The sequence below is a fragment of the Somniosus microcephalus genome, chromosome 34 (genome assembly GCF_052327205.1).
Source record: "Somniosus microcephalus isolate GS21.2 chromosome 34, FLI_Smic_1.0, whole genome shotgun sequence".
In the NCBI taxonomy this organism is placed as follows: domain Eukaryota; kingdom Metazoa; phylum Chordata; class Chondrichthyes; order Squaliformes; family Somniosidae; genus Somniosus; species Somniosus microcephalus.
In genome coordinates, this window is record NC_141020.1 from 8367036 (window position 1) to 8387466 (window position 20431).

Below are 20431 nucleotides of genomic sequence, written 5' to 3' on the forward strand. Positions count from 1 at the left end.
AGGTTTAGAGAGGGCATTCCAGAGCTCAGGGTCCCAGGCAGCTGAAGGCACGGCCACCAATGGTGGAGCGATGGAAATCGGGGATGCGCAAGAGGCCAGAATTGGAGGGGCGCAGAGATCTCGGGGGGGGGGGTGGTTGTGGGGCTGGAGGAGATTACAGAGATAGGGAGGGGGGGCGAGGGCCACGGAGGGATTTGAAAACAAGGATGAGGATTTTAAAATTGAGGCGTTGTCAGACCAGGGAGCCAATGTAGGTCAGCGAGCACAGGGGGTGATGGGCGAACGAGACTACATTATACAACACTTCAAAAGTACTTCATTGGTTGTTAAGTGCTATATAATTGCAAGTTCTTTCTTCCTATTACTTCTATCTCTTTTTTCTCTCGGGGCCGTTCTTTCCTGTCTTCTCCCCTTCCTGTCATCCAATCATGCCATCTTTCCATTCTTCCCTCTCGGGCACAATACTTCCCCTAACCACTGACATGAATCAGTCATTCGTGAAAGAAAGACTTATGAAATAATACTGAGCGGCCTGCGGGTGGCGCTGTCCAGGGAGAGTATAAATACTCGGGCACGGGCCCAGCTTGCTCAGGACATTCTTAACAGGAACTAGTGAAGGACACAACTAGACCTCCATGTTGTGAAACAGTTGATTAAAGCTTTGTTTAACGCTTAGACCAAATGCCTAGTAGTTTTCCTACGTCAACCCCTACCACCAACCTCTGCCTTCCTACTCCCCAGGCTTGAATCACCCCCCTTGGGTAAGTTCACCGCTACCCTCTGTGCCTCTTCTGGTGTTCTCCGAAGAGTCCATCGGTGTCTCTGTCGCTCCAGCAATGGCTTCTCTTCCAGAGTCCCCCAAGGATCTAGCCCTGGCCCCCTCCTCCTGGCCTCCGCACCCCCCAACCTTCCGTCCCACCACCCTCCAGCCCCTCATCCTCCACCCCACCACCCTCCACCCCCTCACCCTCCCCCACCACCCTCCAACCCCTCACCCTCCACCCCCTCACCCTCCACCCCCTCACCCTCTCACCCACCCCCCCACCCTCCACCCCCTCACCCTCCATCACCAAATGGAGGAGAAAAATAAATAATTAAAAAGAGATTTACACTTCTGCAACTCGTCCCTCTGGGAACAGCTCAAAGTGCTTCACATACGACCAATGACTTTGAAGTGCATGTATAATAAGACCCAACACACAACAATGGGATGAATGGCCAGTTACTCAGGACACTGGGAGAACTCCCGTTCTACTTCCAACTGTGCCGCGGGATCTTTACAGAACCGGCAGAGGTGCCGCTGTCTAACATCTCGTCTGGAGAACGGTGCCTCTGACAGAACAGCATCCTTGCAGCACTGCACTCCGGTGCTGGCCTCATAGTCATCCTACTCTCCGGCTCGGTGCCCTGGGACCTCCCCCAGCCTTTTTAACACTCTGCCCCTCCCCAGTGCCTCATCCTGCACTGAGAGAGCAAGTAACACCACAGACCCAAGACACACACACACATATAGAGACACACACACAAGACCCAAGGCACACACACACATATATACAGACACACACACACAAGACCCAAGACACACACACACATATACAGAGACACACACACAAGACCCAAGACACACACACACAAGACCCAAGACACACACACAAGACCCAAGACACACACACACGTATACAGAGACACACACACAAGACCCAAGACACACACACCCATATACAGAGACACACACACACAAGACCCAAGACACACACACATATATACAGAGACTCACACAGACACACACACAGACACCTCCAGCCCTACAACCCTCCCAGATCTCTGCGCTCCTCCAATTTTGGCCTCTTGCACAGCCCCGATTTCCATCGCTCCACCATTGGCGGCCGTGCCTTCAGCTGCCTGGGCCCTAAGCTCTGGAATTCCCTCCCTAAACCTCTCCGCCTCTCTCTCCTCCTTTAAGACGCTCCTTAAAACCGACCTCTTTGACCAAGCTTTTGGTCACCTGTCCTAATATCTTGATGTCAAATTTTGCTTGATAATCGCTCCTGTGAAGCGCCCTTGGGACATGTTACTACGCTAAAGGCGCTATATAAATGCAAACTGCTGCTGTTGTAGTTGTTGTTGAGAAGCGCAGAAACGGAATAAAACCTTCAAACAGCCCCCATCCATCACGGGAAACATTCCTCACGGAATGGGAACTAAAAATAGGTCCAGCAATAAATGCCAACCCACATGTTTAAATGGTTCAATCTCTCTTTTTATAGCAGTAACTGTATCCCCTCTCCTGATGTCCTCGGACAGATTGCTCGGCAATTGTCTGGTTTTTGCAGCCCAGATATTCAGTGGCTGATTCCAATCGCCTTAAGAGGTGAGGCAGGAAAAGGAGCGGAGAGGTTTAAAGCAGGCTTCGTAACATTGTGATTTACGACCCAGCAACTCATGGGAGCTCCGAGCCCCAGGAGCTAAGAACTGATCTACACTTTGGGTCCAATGTTCCCTGGCAGCTGTGCTTTGTGCCTGTTTCTTTTAGAGCGCGGTCCCTTTAAATTTCTGCGCATGGGCGGTATTTACAATGAGCGGCCTGAGCGGGACATTTCAGATTACTGCGCAGCCGCGTGGGAACATGGGAACATTGTGTGGGGCTCTTTCGCTAATCTTTCTGCTCCTCTCCTGAAGATAGGGACTCGCGTGCAGTTCCACAGATACCCACAGCCCCCAGCAGAAGGGAGATTTCTGCAGTCCATTCACCACAGTAAACATAGAAACATAGAATATAGGAGCAGGAGTAGGCCATTCGGCCCCTCGAGCCTGCTCCGCCATTCAATGAGATCATGGCTGATCATCCAAATTCAGTACCCTATCCCTGCCTTCTCCCCATATCCCTTGATCCCTTTAGCCTTAAGAAATATATCCAACTCCTTCTTGAATATATTTAATGAATTGGCCTCCACTGCCTTCTGTGGTAGAGAATTCCACCGGTTCACCACTCTCTGGGTGAAGAAATTCCTCCTCATCTCTGTCCTAAATGGCTTGCCCCTTATCCTTAGATTGTGACCCCTGGTTCTGGACTCCCCGACCATCGGGAACATCCTTCCTGCATCTAGTCTGTCCAGTACTGTCAGAATTTTATAAGTTTCAATGAGATCCCCTCTCATTCTTCTAAACTCCAACGAGTATAAGCCCAATCGACCCAATCTCTCCTCATACGTCATTCCTGCCATCCCAGGTATCAGCCTGGTGAATCTTCGCTGCACTCCTTCCATGGCAAGAACATCCTTCCTCAGATAAGGCGACCAAAACTGCACACAATACTCAAGATGTGGTCTCACCAAGGCCCTGTACAACTGCAGCTAAGATCCCCCATCCTCAGAACCATTCTGGTAAATCTCCTCTGCACCCTCTCAAGGGCCTTCACATCCTTCCTAAAGTGTGGTGACCAGAACTGGACGTGATACTCCAGTTGTGGCCTAACCAGCGCTTTATAAAGGTTCAGCATAACTTCAGAGAGAGTTGGGTGTCCTCGTGCAAGAAACACAGAAAGCTAGCATGCAGGTACAGCAAGCAATAAGGAAGGCAAATGGCATGTTGGTCTTTATTGCAAGGGGGTTGGAGTATAAGAGTAAGGAAGTCTTGCTACAATTGTACAGGGCCTTGGTGAGACCACACCTGGAGTACTGTGCACAGTTTTGGTCTCCTTATCTAAGGAAGGATATACTTGCCTTGGAGGCGGTGCAACGAAGGTTCACTAGATTGATTCCTGGGGTGAGAGGGCTGTCCTATGAGGAGAGATTGTGTAGATTGGGCCGATACTCTCTGGAGTTTAGAAGAATGAGAGGTGATCTCACTGAAACATATAAGATTCTGAGGGGGATTGACAGGGTAGACGCTGAGAGGTTGTTTCCCCTGGCTGGAGAGTCTAGAACTAGGGGGCATAGTCTCAGGATAAGGGGTCGGCCATTGAGGACTGAGATGAGGAGAAATGTCTTCACTCAGAGGGTTGTGAATCTTTGGAATTCTCTACCCCAGAGGGCTGCGGATGCTGAGTCGTTGAGTATATTCAAGGCTGAGATCGATAGATTTTTGGACTCCAGGGGAATCAAGGGATATGGAGATTGGGCGGGAAAGTGGAGTTGAGGTCGAAGATCAGCCATGATCTCATTGAATGGCGGAGCAGGCCAGAGGGGCCGTATGGCCTACTCCTGCTCCTATTTCTTCTTATGTTCTCTACTTTTGTGCTCGATACCTCTATTTATGAAGCCCAAGATCCCCTATGTTTTGCTAACCACTCTCTCAATATGTCCCACCACCTTCAGGGACCTACGCACATTAACTCCGGTGTTTAACTGCTGTGCGCGAAAATGTTGCCGCGTTTCCGACATTACAACAGTGACTACACTTCAAAAAGTACTTCACTCTTTGGGACAGCCTGAGGTCGTGAAAGGCGCTACATAAATGCCAGGGCTTCCCTTTGCTTTCCAACTGGGCAGAAGCTGGGAGAATCGAGCCCGCAGCCTCCCGCTCCATGATGCTGTTAAATTTCCACTCCCGAATGAGTCTACGTAAGAACATAAGAAACTGGAGCAGGAGTCGGCCAATCAGCCCCTCGAGCCTGCTCCGCCATTCAATAAGATCATGGCTGATCCAATCTTGGCCTGAACACCACTTTCCCGCTCTCTCCCCACACCCCTTGATTCCCCTGTAGTTCAAATGTCTGTCAATCTCCGCCTTGAATATATTCACTGACTCCGCCTCCACAGCTCTCTGGGGTAGAGAATTCCAAAGATTCACGACCCTCCGAGAGCAGAAATTCCTCCTCATCGCCGTCTGAAATGGGTGACCTCTTATTCTGAAACTGTGCCCCCTAGTTCTAGATTCCCCCACTAGGGGAAACATCCTCTCAGCATCTACCCTGTCGAGCCCCCTCAGAATCTTATATGTTTCAATAAGATCCCCTCTCATTCTTCTAAACTCCAATGAGTATAGGCCCAACCTGCTCAACCTTTCGCCATACGTCAACCCCTTCGTCCCAGGAATCAACCTCGTGAACCTTCTCTGCACTGCCTCCAATGCAAGTATATCCTTCCTTAAATATGGAGACCAAAACTGTACATTTAATCGGTGACGTAAGAAAACTACTAGGCACTTGGTCTAAGCGTTAAACAAAGCTTTAATCAACTGTTTTACAACATGGAGGTCTAGTTGTGTCCTTCACTAGTTCCTGTTAAGAATGTCCTGCGCAAGCTGGGCCCGTGCCCGAGTATTTATACTCTCCCCGGACAGCGCCACCCGCAGGCCGCTCAGTTGATTCATGTCAATCAGGTCTTCAACTGTCCTGCACACGCGCGTTTTCTCCCCCTCAGGTTGGCCGTTCCTTGTCTCGTTCTTCGTTCGGATATTTTAAAAAAATGTTTAAAACGTAAAAGCGACGCCAAACGGTCAGGTCCCAGAGCGTTGCGAAGAAAGTGAGGAACGAGACAAGGAGCAGCCAGCCTTTGGGGGGAGAAAACGCCCGTGTGCAGGACAGTTGAAGACCCGATCAAATGCTCTGCCCGTGAGCGAATCCTGGGGCCTGTTGCACACGCAGTGCGTGAGAGGTGAGCTGCCGCATGCCGTCAAAGACAGGACGTCAGCCGGCTGCAAGACAGGTGAGAAGTGGGGGGGGGTGTCAGATTAGCTGAAAGGTCAGGTCTATTCACAGCTCGCTGCAACGATCTTCATCTGCCGCAGCGCACAGATGTTGCAGCTATTCTGACTGAGCCTGACCGAATCCTGACTCTTCTTTAAAGGGGCAGCGCCTCCATGAAAAAGACACCGGCCGACTTTACGAATAGCTGCAAATTTTGGGCACATTCAGTGAGGGATGTTAATCCTGGGGATTGGATCATTTTGCCATTTCAGGCACCCAGTGTCAGCAAACACTCCCAGGGCAGGTACAGCATGGGTTAGATACAGAGTAAAGCTCCCTCTACACTGTCCCATCAAACACTCCCAGGGCAGGTACAGCATGGGTTAGATACAGAGTAAAGCTCCCTCTACACTGTCCCATCAAACACTCCCAGGGCAGGTACAGTACGGGTTAGATACAGAGTAAAGCTCCCTCTACAACTGTCCCATCAAACACTCCCAGGGCAGGTACCGCACGGGATAGATTCAGAGTAAAGCCCCCTCTACACTGTGCCATCAAACACTCCCAGGGCAGGTACAGCACGGGTTAGATACAGAGTAAAGCTACCTCTACACCGTCCCACCAAACACTCCCAGGGCAGGTACAGCACGGGTTAGATACAGAGTAAAGCTCCCTCTACACTGTCCCATCAAACACTCCCAGGGCAGGTACAGCACGGGTTAGATACAGAGTAAAGCTTCCTCTACACTGTCCCATCAAACACTCCCAGGGCAGGTACAGCCCGGGTTAGATACAGAGTAAAGCTCCCTCTACACTGTCCCATCAAACACTCCCAGGGCAGGTACAGCACGGGTTAGGTTCAGAGTAAAGCTCCCTCTACACTGTCCCATCAAACACTCCCAGGGCAGGTACAGTACGGGTTAGATACAGAGTAAAGCTCCCTCTACACTGTCCCATCAAACACTCCCAGGGCAGGTACAGCACGGGTTAGATTCAGAGTAAAGCTCCCTCTACACTGTCCCATCAAACACTCCCAGGGCAGGTACAGCACGGGTTAGATACAGAGTAAAGCTCCCTCTACACTGTCCCATCAAACACTCCCAGGGCAGGTACAGCAGGGGTTAGATACAGAGTAAAGCTTCCTTTACATTGTCCCATCAAACACTCCCAGGGCAGGTACAGCACGGGTTAGATACAGAGTAAAGCTTCCTCTACACTGTGCCATCAAACACTCCCAGGGCAGGTACAGCACGGGTTAGATACAGAGTAAAGCTCCCTCTACACTGTCCCATCAAACACTCCCAGGGCAGGTACAGCAAGGGTTAGATACAGAGTAAAGCTCCCTCTACACTGTCCCATCAAACACTCCCAGGGCAGGTACAGCACGGGTTAGATACAGAGTAAAGCTCCCTCTACACTGTCCCATCAAACACTCCCAGGGCAGGTACAGCACGGTTTAGATTCAGAGTAAAGCTCCCTCTACACTGTCCCATCAAACACTCCCAGGGCAGGTACAGCACGGGTTAGATACAGAGTAAAGCTCCCTCTGCACTGTCCCATCAAACACTCCCAGGGCCGGTACAGCCCGGGTTAGATACAGAGTAAAGCTCCCTCTACACTGTCCCATCAAACACTCCCAGGGCAGGTACAGCACGGGTTAGATACAGAGTAAAGCTCCCTCTACAATGACCCATCAAACACTCCCAGGGCAGGTACAGCATGGGTTAGATCCAAATTAAAGCTCCCTCTACACTGTCCCATCAGACACTCCCAGGGCAGGTGCAGCACGGGGTTAGATTCAGAGTAAAGCTCCCTCTACACTGTCCCCATCAAACACTCCCAGGGCAGGTACAGCACGGGTTAGATACAGAGTAAAGCTCCCTCTGCACTGTCCCATCAAACACTCCCAGGGCCGGTACAGCACGGGTTAGATACAGAGTAAAGCTCCCTCTACACTGTCCCATCAAACACTCCCAGGGCAGGTACAGCACGGGTTAGATACAGAGTAAAGCTTCCTCTACACTTTCCCATCAAACACTCCCAGGGCAGGTACAGCCCGGGTTAGATACAGAGTAAAGCTCCCTCTACACTGTCCCATCAAACACTCCCAGGGCAGGTACAGCACGGGTTAGATTCAGAGTAAAGCTCCTTCTACACTGTCCCATCAAACACTCCCAGGGCAGGTACAGCACGGGTTAGATTCAGAGTAAAGCTCCCTCTACACTGTCCCCATCAAACTCTCCCAGGGCAGGTACAGCACGGTTTAGATTCAGAGTAAAGCTCCCTCTACACTGTCCCCATCAAACACTCCCAGGGCAGGTACAGCACGGTTTAGATACAGAGTAAAGCTCCCTCTACACTGTCCCATCAAACACTCCCAGGGCAGGTACAGCACGGGTTAGATACAGAGTAAAGCTCCCTCTACACTGTCCCATCAAACACTTCCAGGGCAGGTACAGCACGGGTTAGATACAGAGTAAAGCTCCCTCTACACTGTCCCATCAAACACTCCCAGGGCAGGTGCAGCACGGGTTAGATCCAGAGTAAAGCTCCCTCTACACTGTCCCATCAAACACTCCCAGGGCAGGTACAGCACGGGTTAGAGACAGAGTAAAGCTCCCTCTACACTGTCCCATCAAACACTACCAGGGCAGGTACAGCACGGGTTAGATACAGAGTAAAGCTCCCCCTACACTGTCCCATCAAACACTCCCAGGGCAGGTACAGCAGGGGTTAGATACAGAGTAAAGCTTCCTTTACATTGTCCCGTCAAACACTCCCAGGGCAGGTACAGCACGGGTTAGATACAGAGTAAAGCTTCCTCTACACTGTCCCATCAAACACTCCCAGGGCAGGTACAGCACAGGGTTAGATACAGAGTAAAGCCCCCTCTACACTGCCCCATCAAACACTCCCAGGGCAGGTACAGCACTGGTTAGCTACAGAGTAAAGCTCCCTCTACACTGTCCCATCAAACACTCCCAGAGCAGGTACAGCACGGGTTAGATACAGAGTAAAGCTCCCTCTACACTCTCCCATCAAACACTCCCAGGGCAGGTACAGCATGGGTTAGATACAGAGTAAAGCTTCCTCTACACTGTCCCATCAAACACTCCCAGGGCAGGTACAGCACGGGTTAGATACAGAGTAAAGCTTCCTCTACACTTTCCCATCAAACACTCCCAGGGCAGGTACAGCCCGGGTTAGATACAGAGTAAAGCTCCCTCTACACTGTCCCATCAAACACTCCCAGGGCAGGTACAGCACAGGTTAGATTCAGAGTAAAGCTCCTTCTACACTGTCCCATCAAACACTCCCAGGGCAGGTACAGCACGGGTTAGATTCAGAGTAAAGCTCCCTCTACACTGTCCCCATCAAACTCTCCCAGGGCAGGTACAGCATGGTTTAGATTCAGAGTAAAGCTCCCTCTACACTGTCCCCATCAAACACTCCCAGGGCAGGTACAGCACGGTTTAGATACAGAGTAAAGCTCCCTCTACACTGTCCCATCAAACACTCCCAGGGCAGGTACAGCACGGGTTAGATACAGAGTAAAGCTCCCTCTACACTGTCCCATCAAACACTTCCAGGGCAGGTACAGCACGGGTTAGATACAGAGTAAAGCTCCCTCTACACTGTCCCATCAATCACTCCCAGGGCAGGTGCAGCACGGGTTAGATCCAGAGTAAAGCTCCCTCTACACTGTCCCATCAAACACTCCCAGGGCAGGTACAGCACGGGTTAGAGACAGAGTAAAGCTCCCTCTACACTGTCCCATCAAACACTACCAGGGCAGGTACAGCACGGGTTAGATACAGAGTAAAGCTCCCCCTACACTGTCCCATCAAACACTCCCAGGGCAGGTACAGCAGGGGTTAGATACAGAGTAAAGCTTCCTTTACATTGTCCCGTCAAACACTCCCAGGGCAGGTACAGCACGGGTTAGATACAGAGTAAAGCTTCCTCTACACTGTCCCATCAAACACTCCCAGGGCAGGTACAGCACAGGGTTAGATACAGAGTAAAGCCCCCTCTACACTGCCCCATCAAACACTCCCAGGGCAGGTACAGCACTGGTTAGCTGCAGAGTAAAGCTCCCTCTACACTGTCCCATCAAACACTCCCAGAGCAGGTACAGCACGGGTTAGATACAGAGTAAAGCTCCCTCTACACTCTCCCATCAAACACTCCCAGGGCAGGTACAGCATGGGTTAGATACAGAGTAAAGCTTCCTCTACACTGTCCCATCAAACACTCCCAGGGCAGGTACAGCACGGGTTAGATACAGAGTAAAGCTTCCTCTACACTGTCCCATCAAACACTCCCAGGGCAGGTACAGCACAGGGCTAGATACAGAGTAAAGCTCCCTCTACACTGCCCCATCAAACACTCCCAGGGCAGGTACAGCACGGGTTAAATACAGAGTAAAGCTCCCTCTACACTGTCCCATCAAACACTCTGGCGTAATAAAACTCACTACACACTCGGTTTGAGTATAAAGCAAGGCTTTAATCAACTTGTTTCAGAACATGGAGGTCTTGTTGTACTTCACTAGCTCCTTGTCTTACAAAATGTCCCTAACAAGCTGGGGCCCACGCCCAAGTATTTATACTCCTTGGACGGCGCCACCAGCTGGCCGTCCAGCGTTATTTCATAAGTAGTTTCTTGATGATGAGATTTATAACACACTCCTTGCAATTTTGTGGGCCAATGCCCAATAGGGAGCAGAATTCTTACAGTCAGTGTTTGGCGCAGAGGTGGGCGAGTGTGGGATGGTGCATTTGTTGAGTCTTTCCTGGCGGATTTCTCCCCTCCTTTCCTGATACTTGTTGTGCTAATTATTTAATTTGTTCTAGGGATGTGGGTGGAGCTGGCAAGCCTGCAATTATTGCCCATTCCTAGTTACCGTGACAACAGAGTGACGTGCTAGGCTACCTCAGAGGGCCATGACGCGGCAACCATGTAGTGTGGGACTGGAGTCACATATAAGCAATGGAGCAATGGAAGATTGCAGCACAGAAGGAGACCACTACACTACCCAAATCTTGCCTAATACCAGAACCACTACACTAACCAATTCTGGTCTAGCTCCAGAACCGCTACACTAACCAATTCTGGTCTAGCTCCAGAACCACTACGCTAACCAATTCTAGTCTAGTTCTAGAATCACTACACTACCCAAATCTCGCCTAGTATCAGAACCAGTAGACTAACAAATTCTAGTCCAGCTCCAGAACCACTACACTAACCAATTCTAGTCTAGTTCCAGAACCACTACACTAACCAATTCTAGTCTAGTTCCAGAACCACTACACTAACCAATTCTGGTCTAGTTCCAGAACCACTACACTAACCAATTCTAGTCTAATTCCAGAACCACTACACTAACCAATTCTAGTCTAGTTCCAGAACCACTACACTAGCCAATTCTAGTCTAGTTCCAGAACCATTACACTAACCAATTCTGGTCTAGTTCCAGAATCACTACACTAACCAATTCTAGTCTAGTTCCAGAACCACTACACTAACCAATTCTGGTCTAGTTCTAGAACCACTACACCAACCAATTCTAGTCTAGTTCCAGAACCACTACACTAACCAATTCTAGTCTAGTTCCAGAACCACTATGCTACCCATATCTTGCCGGTGTGGGCTTCTTTGATCATTGGTCCCTCCTTGGTATCTCACTCGATGCACCACACTGGGGTTTAGACAGTGACTGTTGACCAGCTATTGCCGCCTTTGACAATGTTGCCAAGCCCCGTCCCGCTCTCGCCCAACATCCACACACACGGAGTTTGGGGAAACAGCGATGGGGAGCAGGAACTCTGGCTGATCCTTCTCCCCCCCATCCCCCCCCACCAACCATGGGAGGCCACACGTGACCAGATGTAGCCTTGCTGGCACTGCCCGTCAGCTCAGCACAGACGAGGGGATTGTGCCTGCGAGCTTGTCGGCGTGCGAGGCTCAGCCAGTTGCTGGTTGGAGCAGCTGCCTTCACACCGACAGTGCCTCTCGTTGTGCTCTAATCCTGTTCTGGCTTCACAGTAAGCTGCCTGGCACCTGTCCTTGATGCTGCCTGTATCTTGAGTTCCATTTGTACTGTCTGTCTGTCTCCTTGTCCTCTCTCTAAGACCACAGCTGCTCTTTAGTGTGTACAGAGTGCCAATAGCGGAATGCCTGTCTTTAGCACACTCTGACCACGCCAGACATATGCCCCAGATCGCAGCCACATTGACAGAAGCAGTTCCTCCAGTGCACGACTGAGACATGGTTAACTCACCATCTGCTGGACAACACCATTGCGTCGGCCAGTGGCTCAGTGGGCAGCATCCTCGCCTCTGAGTCAGAAGGTCGTGGGTTCAGAGTCCCCACTCCAGGGACTTGAGCACAAAAATCCAGGCCCACACTCCCAGCCGCACTGTCGGAGCTGCCGTCTTTCGGTCGAGACGTTAAACCGAGGCACCCCCCCCCCCCCCCGTCTGCCCTCTCGGGTGGACGTAAAAGATCCCGCGGCCACTATTCCAAAGAAGAGCAACAGGGGAGTTCTCCCCAGTGTCCTGGGGTCAATGTTTATCCCTCAATCACATCACTAAAAACAGATTATCTGATCATGATCACATTGCTGTTTGTGGGAGCTTGCTGTGCGCAAATTTCCCACATTACAACAGTGACCACACTTCAAAAAGTACTTCATTGGCTGTAAAGCGCTGTGGGGCGTCCTGAGGTGGTGAAAGGCGCTATATAAAGGCAAAGTCTCAAGTGAGGGAGTGCCCCTTTGGTCTAAGTGAAAGCTGGAAGAGTTGCTGTCATGGTCGCTGCAGTCAAGTTTGCCCCTTTCCGCCGGGCGCTAACCCAACCGTTGAATTTTGCCACCCAGCTCCACCATGCTCCCTGCTAGTCTTCTACTGATGGCCGCGCTGTTTACCCGGGTCCTGGTGGACGGAGAAGCCAGCTCGTATGCTGCAGGAGGGAGGAAGGCGTCGGATGCCAGTGCGAGTGAAGGGGCCTCCCGTTCCGCGCCCGACCCGGAGCTGGCCCGCACCCTGCGCAGGACGCTGCTGAGCAGGTTTGGGCTGACCCGTCTCCCGGAGTCCGGCTCGGGCGCCGTCGTCCCCCAGTACATGCGGGATTTGTATCACTATCACGCCGGGGATTACGACGCCATCCAGGACTCCAGCTTCGCCACCTTGGAGAGACACGCACAGGACACCAACACAATCCGAAGCTTCCATCACCTGGGTAAGTGTGGCTACTGGCGGTGGAGGTGAATGTTTATCCCTCAATCAATATCACAAGAACAGATTATCTGACCATCATCCATCCCATTGCTGTTTGTGGGATCGTGCGATGCGCAAAATTGGCTGCCGCATTGCGACAGTGACTTCACTGCAAAAAGTACTTTGTTTTTTATTATTCGTTCCTGGGACGTGGGCGTCGCTAGCAAGGCTGGCATTTATTGCCCATCCCTTCATTGGATGTAAAGCACTTTGGGACGTCCCCAGGTGGTGGTGACGGGCGAGTTCTTTCTCTGTGACTACCGCCCGGCTTATTTTTTTTTCTACTCCCCTGCCCTTGACGGCGTAGACTTCCTGCTGGCCAGCGCTCCACAAGCGGCGGCCTTCCCCGCTACCCCAGCCAAGCGCTGACTCTCCACGTGTAGGCCTCGAGGCTAGGCTTGCCGACAGCTGCTCGACTGCAGAGAAGCACAGCAGCCGAGTCCGCTCAAGGCCACGGGCAACAAGGAGGCGACTGGATGGCGCAGACCCGCTGGGCCAAGTGGCTTGTTTCTGAAACAAAAAACAGACCAATGCTGGAAACACTCAGCAGGTCAGGGTAGCATCTGTGGAGAGAGAAACAGTTTAACATTTCAGGTCGATGACCCTTCGTCAGAACTGGAAAAAAAGCTGGAGATGGAACAGGTTTTTAAGCGAGTGCAGGAGCAGGGAAAGAGGGGGGAGGGGAGGAAAGAACAAAAGGGAAGGTCTGTGATTGGGTGGAAGGCGGGAGAGATTAAGAGACAAAAGGGATGATGGGGCGAGGCCAAAGGAGATGGTACTGGGACAAGTAAAGAAACAAGAGATGGCTCTAGATGAGGTGTAAATGGCGATGGCAGAATGATCGACAGCTGCCATGTGGGAGAGAGAAAAAAAAAAGGTTGGGGCCGAGATTAGGGTCTGAAATTGTTGAACTCTGTGTTGAGTCCTGAAGACTGTAAAGTGCCTAATCGAAAGGTGAGGTGCTGTTCCTCGAGTTTAAGGTGAGCTTCGTTGGAACAGTGTAATAGGCCGAGGACAGAGGGGTCAGAGTGGGAGTGGAGCGGAGAATTAAAGTGACAGGCGAGCGGAAGCTCGGGGTCACCCTTACGGACTGAACGGAGGTGTTCCGCAAAGCAGTCACCCAATCTGCGTTTGGTCTCCCCAATGTTTCTGTTCCTGTGCTGTAAATACTATGTCGATTAAAAGTGATAGCACGATAAATGTTGACATCTTGTAAGTTGGGTGTTGAATGTGAAATTCAGCTCAAGGTGGCTTCCTGATGTTTATCAGCAGTGAAAACTCGGCTGCCCGTGTCCTAACTCGCACCGAGTCCCGTTCGCCCATCACCTCTGTGCTCGCTGACCTACATTGGCTCCCGGTTAAGCAACGCCTCGATTTCAAAATTCTCATCCTTGTTTTCAAATCCCTCCATGGCCTCGCTCCCTCCCTATCTCTGTAATCTCCTCCAGCCCCACAACCCCCCCGAGATATCTGCGCTCTTCTAATTCTGCCCTCTTGAGCATCCCTGATTATAATCGCTCCACCATTGGTGGCCGTGCCTTCTGTTGCCTGGGCCCTAAGCTCTGGAATTCCCTGCCTAAACCTCTCCGCCTCTCTTTCCTCCTTTAAGACGCTCCTTAAAACCTACCTCTTTGACCAAGCTTTTGGTCACCTGCCCTAATTTATCCTTATGTGGCTCGGTGTCAAATTTTGTTGTCTTAAAACACTCCTGTGCAGCACCTTGGGACGTTTTACTACGTTAAAGGCGCTATATACATACAAGTTGTTGTTGTTGAGGGCCAGGATTGGTCGGCGTGGGTGGGTGTGGCTTGTGACTTTCTAAGCAATCTCATTAAGCACTGAATTCGATCTTTTGTGATTGATTGCTGTGCCTGTCTCTCTTTTTATCTCTCCCAAGAAAATGTAAAGATTCTAAATAGTAGCAACAAACCGTCCCTGGTTAATGTGCTCCCTCTCTGGTCCAGCAATACTAAGGCTAGTCATACTGCTCTCACTGTCCATTGAGTTGCGATCGGCAAACTTAGCACAGACCACGAATTTGACTTTCCCGGTTTTGGCTCTGTACTCCTCCAGACTTAACTGTTCCTGGCCCGGCCTCCCATCTTTCACCCTCCATAAACTTGAACTCATTCAAAACCCTGCTGCCCTGTGTCCTAACTCTCCACTTGCCTGGATGAGTGCAGCTCCAACAACACTCAAGAAGCTCCACACCATCCAGGACAAAGCAGCCCGCTTGATTGGCACCCCATCCACCACCTTAAACATTCACTCCCTCCACCACCGGCCTACCGTGTCTGCAGTGTGTACCATCTACAAGATGCACTGCAGCAACTCGCCAAGGCTTCTTCGGCAGCACCTCCCAAACCCGCGACCTCTTCCACCTAGAAGGACAAGGGCAGCAGGCGCATGGGAACACCACCACCTCCAAGTTCCCCTCCAAGTCACACACCATCTTGACTTGGGAAGTATATTGGCCGTTCCTTCATCATCGCTGGGTCAAAAATCCTGGAACTGCCTCCCTAACAGCACTGTGGGAGCACCTTCACATGGACTGCAGCGGTTCACCAGACTGATACCTGGGATAGCAGGAATGACGTATGAGGAGAGATTGGGTCGATTAGGCTTATATTCGCTAGAGTTTAGAAGAATGAGAGGGGATCTCATTGAAACTTATAAAATTCTAACAGGACTAGACAGACTAGATGCAGGAAGGCTGTTCCCAATGGCGGGGGAGTCCAGAACCAGGGGTCACAGTCTAAGGATAAGGGGTAAGCCATTTAGGACTGAGATGAGGAGGAATTTCTTCACCCAGAGAGTGGTGAACCTGTGGAATTCTCTGCCACACAGGGCAGTTGAGGCCAATTCATTAAATATATTTAAGAAGGGGTTGGATATATTTCTTAAGGCTAAAGGGATCAAGGGATATGGGGAGAAGGCAGGGACAGGGTACTGAATTTGGATGATCAGCCATGATCTAATTAAATGGCGGCGCGGGCTCGAGGGGCCGAATGGCCTACTCCTGCTCCTATCTTCTATGTTTCTAAGTTTCAAGAAGGCGGCTTACCACCACCGTCTCGAGGGCAACTAGGGATGGGCAATAAATGCTGGCCATCCCATAAACGAATGTAAAAAAAAACTCGCACCAAGTCCTGTTCACCCATCACCCCCTGTGCTCGCCGACCTACACTGGCTCCGAGTCCACCAACACCTGGACGTTATAATTCTCATCCTCGCGTTCGAATCCCTCCGCGACCTCTCCCCACACCCCCCACACACACCCCCCTAGATCTGTAATCTCCACCAGCCCCACAACCTCTCCGCCTTCTCTACCTCGCCTCCTTTGGGCCGCTCCTTAAAGCCTACCTCGTGGACCAAGCTTTAGCTCACCCGCCCCCCTAACACCACCTCCTCCTGCGGCTCGGTGTCGAATGTTGGCTTGGTGACGCTCCTCGCGACGGCACAAACCCAAGTTGCTGTAGAACCCGGCAAGAGCTCACCGCATCCAGGAAAAAGAGAGAGGGAGGGACGGGGGGGGGGAAATAATCAGTCAAATTGTGCGAACTGGCATCAGCTCGGTCATCTGGACGTGAGAGCAGGCAGAAAAAATGAGAGCGGGCCCGTTACCATGGAAACCGAACAGGATGTTTAAATAAGCATCATAAATCGCTAAATAACAACAGAAAACGCTGGAAAAACTCAGCAGGCCAGGCAACATCCGCGGAGAGAGAAATAAATAATAAATAGCTATCGCCCGGCCACGGAGAAGGGAAAAAAAAAGCCGTTTGTAAACAGATCCGCAACAAGGGGCCCAGATATGAAACCCCTGCCGCCTTAGAGTTCGGGGGGGGACAGCCCGAAATCGATGGCGGTTGAACTGGTCCTCATATTTCCCAGCAGCTGTCCCACTTCCACTTTAGCTTCGGTCATTTAGCATCGCCGCGTGGTTCCCGGACTGCAAACAGCTGCCTCCTCAGTCAGACAAGCTACTGAGCATACCGTCATCACACAACGGGGCCTAATGGTGAGGCCCTGTCCCACCCCATCCCCCCCCACCGCCCAAGGTCAAATACTAACACAGTTATTCCATTAAAGTAAGCAATCCTTATAAGGAAATGATGGTCCATACAGCAAATATTTGTGTTGTATCTTCCACCTCCCAAAAATAATCTTCCCCAGGAGTGTCCTAACTCGCACCAAGTCCCATTCGCCCATCTACCCCCCCTGTGCTCGCTGACCTACATTGGCTCCCGGTTAAGCAGATTTCAAAATTCTCCTCCTTGTTTTCAAATCCCTCCATGGCCTCGCCCCTCCCTATCTCTGTAACCTCCTCCAGCCCCACAACCCCCCGAGATATCTGCGCTCCTCTAATTCTGCCCTCTTGAGCATCCCTGATTATAATCGCTCCACCATTGGTGGCCGTGCCTTCTGTTGCCTGGGCCCTAAGCTCTGGAATTCCCTGCCTAAACCTCTCCGCCTCGCTACCTCTCTTTCCTCCTTTAAGACGCCCCTTAAAACCTACCTCTTTGACCAAGCTTTTGGTCACCTGCCCTAATTTCTCTTTATGTGGCTCGGTGTCAAATTTTTTATCTTAAAATACTCCTGTGCAGCGCCTTGGGATGTTTTATTACGTTAAAGGCGCTATACAAATACAAGTTGATGTTGTTGTTGTTAAGTAAAACTGGGGGAAATCATGAATTCCCCACATGAGCCTTTATCCAATATATTTAGGTTCTAGTGAGGCCTGGCCTGGGTAGTGAAGTGATATTGTCTGCAGTCATTGTGCTGTCCTTTGCATATCTCCTCACTCGTTTCTTGGGCTCAGCCTGTGCCAGGATAAAAGAAATAGGCTGAGATGAGAGTCCCAATGCCTCAACTGATATTCAGCCACACACAAGCCAGTAAGGCCCTGGGTTGAACACGCCGAGCTGTGCTGAGGTTGTTGAGATAACTCAACTGGGAAGAGTACCGTCCGTGTTGGTAGTCAAGCCGTACCAAACCAAGAAAGTTCCTGAGTTCAATGGTCAAAGCTGTGGTGAGCAGAGCGCCAGTCGGGGGTGTTGCAATGGACTTCAGTGTCCCCTAATGCATGAGGAGGCGTCTCAGGGCGGGTAATTGCCCAAGGTTCGCCCTCCTGAAAGAACAAAGACTTGCATTTCTATAGCGCCTTTCGTCAATGAAGTCCATTTCTTTTTGGAGTGCTGTCGCGGTTGTAATGTGGGAAACGCGGCAGCCAATTTGCGTACAGCAAGCTCCCACAAACAGCAATGTGATAATGACCAGATCATGTTTTTTTAGTGGTGTTGATTGAGGGATAAATATTGGCCCCAGGACACCAGGGGAGAACTCCCCCTGCTCTTCTTTGAAATAGTGACCGCGGGATCCTTTACGTCCACCTGAGAGAGCAGACGGGGCCTCGGTTTAACGTCCCATCCGAAAGACGGCACCTCCGACAGTGCAGCACTCCCTCAGCACTGCGCTGGGAGTGTCAGCCTGGAGTTTTGTGCTCAAGTCTCTGGAGTGGGACTCGAACCCACGACCTTCTGACTCGGAGGCGAGGGGTTATACAAAGCCCTGGTCAGACCACACCTGGAGCACTGTGAGCAGTTCTGGGCACCACACCTTAGGAAGGATATATTGACCTTGGAGGGAGTGCAGCGTAGGTTTACCAGAATGATACCCGGACTCCAAGGGTTAAATTACAAGGAGAGATTACACAAACTGTGTTCCCTAGAATTTAGAAGGTTAAGGGATGATCTGATCGAAGTTTTCAAGATATTAAGGGGAACCGACAGGGTAGATAGAGAGAAACTATTTCCGCTGGTTGGGGAGTCTAGGACTAGGGGGCATAGTCTAAAAATTAGAGCCAGACCTTTCAGGAGTGAAGTTAGGAAACACTTCTACACACAAAGGGTGGTAGAAACATAGAAACATAGAAGATAGGAGCAGGAGTAGGCCATTCGGCCCCTCGAGCCTGCTCCGCCATTTAATGCGATCATGGCTGATCATCCAAATTCAGTACCCGGTCCCTGCTTTCTCCCCATATCCCTCGATCCCTTTAGCCTTAAGAAATATATCCAACTCCTTTTTGAATATATTTAATGAATTGGCCTCCACTGCCTTTTGTGGTAGAGAATTCCACAGGTTCACCACTCTCTGGGTGAAGAAATTCCTCCTCATCTCAGTCCTAAATGGCTTACCCCTTATCCTTAGACTGTGACCCCTGGTTCTGGACTCCCCCGCCATCGGGAACATCCTTCCTGCATCTAGTCTGTCTAGTCCGGTTAGAATTTTATAAGTTTCAATGAGATCCCCTCTCATTCTTCTAAACTCCAGCGGGTATAAGCCCAATCGACCCAATCGACCCAAAGTTAGGAACTCTCTTCCGCAAATGGCAATTGATGCTAGATCAATTAATTTTAAATCGGAGATTGATAGCTTTTTGTTAGTAAGGGACCTGAAACGTTAACTCTGTTTCTCTCTCCACAGATGCTGCCTGACCTGCTGAGTGTTTCCAGCATTTCCTGATTTCCTTTCCGATTCCCAGCATCCGCAGTATTTTGCTATTGTTTTAGTAATAAAAAAAAAACTGATGTCAGTAAAAGTGACCACGAGGCTGTCGGATTGTCGTAAAAACCCATCTGGTTCACTAATGTCCCTGCAGGGAAGGAAATCTGCTGTCCTCACCCGGTCTGGCCGATACGTGACTCCAGAACCGCCCTCCGAAGTGGCCTAGCGAGACACACAGTTGTATCGAACAGAAGAAGGCCCACCACCACCTTCTCAGAGCAATGAGGGATGGGCGTTAAATGCCGGCCTTGCCAGCGATGCCCACATCCCGAGAATGAATTAAAAATTTGAGATATATACAACAACAACTTGTATTTATATAGCGCCTTTAACGTAATAAAACGTCCCAAGGTGCTGCACAGGAGTGTGTAAGACAAAAAATTTGACACCGATTCCACATAAGGAGAAATTAGGGCAGGTGACCAAAAGCTTGGTCAAAGAGGTAGGTTTTAAGGAGCGTCTTAAAGGAGGAGAGAGAGGTAGCGAGAGCAGAGAGGTTTAGGGAGGGAATTCCAGATCTTAGGGCCCAGGCAACAGAAGGCACGGCCGCCAATGGTTGAGCGATTACAATCAGGGAGGCACAAGAGGGCAGAATTAGAGGAGCGCAGATATCTCGGGGGGGTTGTGGGATGGGCTGTAGAGTACAGGCGCAAGGAGGTGGGGTGAAATTGGGGATGAATTTGGGCAGAGCAATGAGTAGGCCACAAATGCGTGAAGCCCAATGTGAAGTGGGCGTTAAAGCCTTTCCTTTTTACAGTGTAAGCCATAGCCAGGAGAGGCTTGGAGATACCGCAGCTAGAGAGAGGGGATTTAACGATAAATTGTTTGATCGATTGAATAACTATTCCCGCAGGTCACTCAAACGGCTGTTGCATTGTGGGATGTACGAGCGGAGGTCACGGGGTAGCTTGCAACCGAGCGGGGCGGGGGAGGGGAGGGGTCGGCAGGTGGAGGG

The 20431-nt window shown here is 50.8% G+C and overlaps 1 protein-coding gene across 1 annotated transcript; it reads left to right on the forward strand.

Annotated features, from left to right (window-relative positions):
• The first annotated feature begins 5318 nt into the window (after positions 1 to 5318).
• LOC147096725 (bone morphogenetic protein 4-like) lies at positions 5319 to 19514 on the forward strand. The gene is made up of 3 exons (XM_085973330.1): positions 5319 to 5648; positions 12510 to 12871; positions 19396 to 19514. Exons 2-3 carry the CDS (start codon positions 12517 to 12519, stop codon positions 19404 to 19406), a joined length of 366 nt encoding a protein of 121 aa, XP_085829456.1. The 5' UTR covers positions 5319 to 5648; positions 12510 to 12516; the 3' UTR covers positions 19407 to 19514.
• Positions 19515 to 20431: the final 917 nt, after the last annotated feature.

Bases quoted from the DNA above. Each gene is read 5' to 3' on its own strand.
- LOC147096725 (XM_085973330.1), top strand. From the start codon at position 12,517: ATGCTCCCTGCTAGTCTTCTACTGATGGCCGCGCTGTTTACCCGGGTC.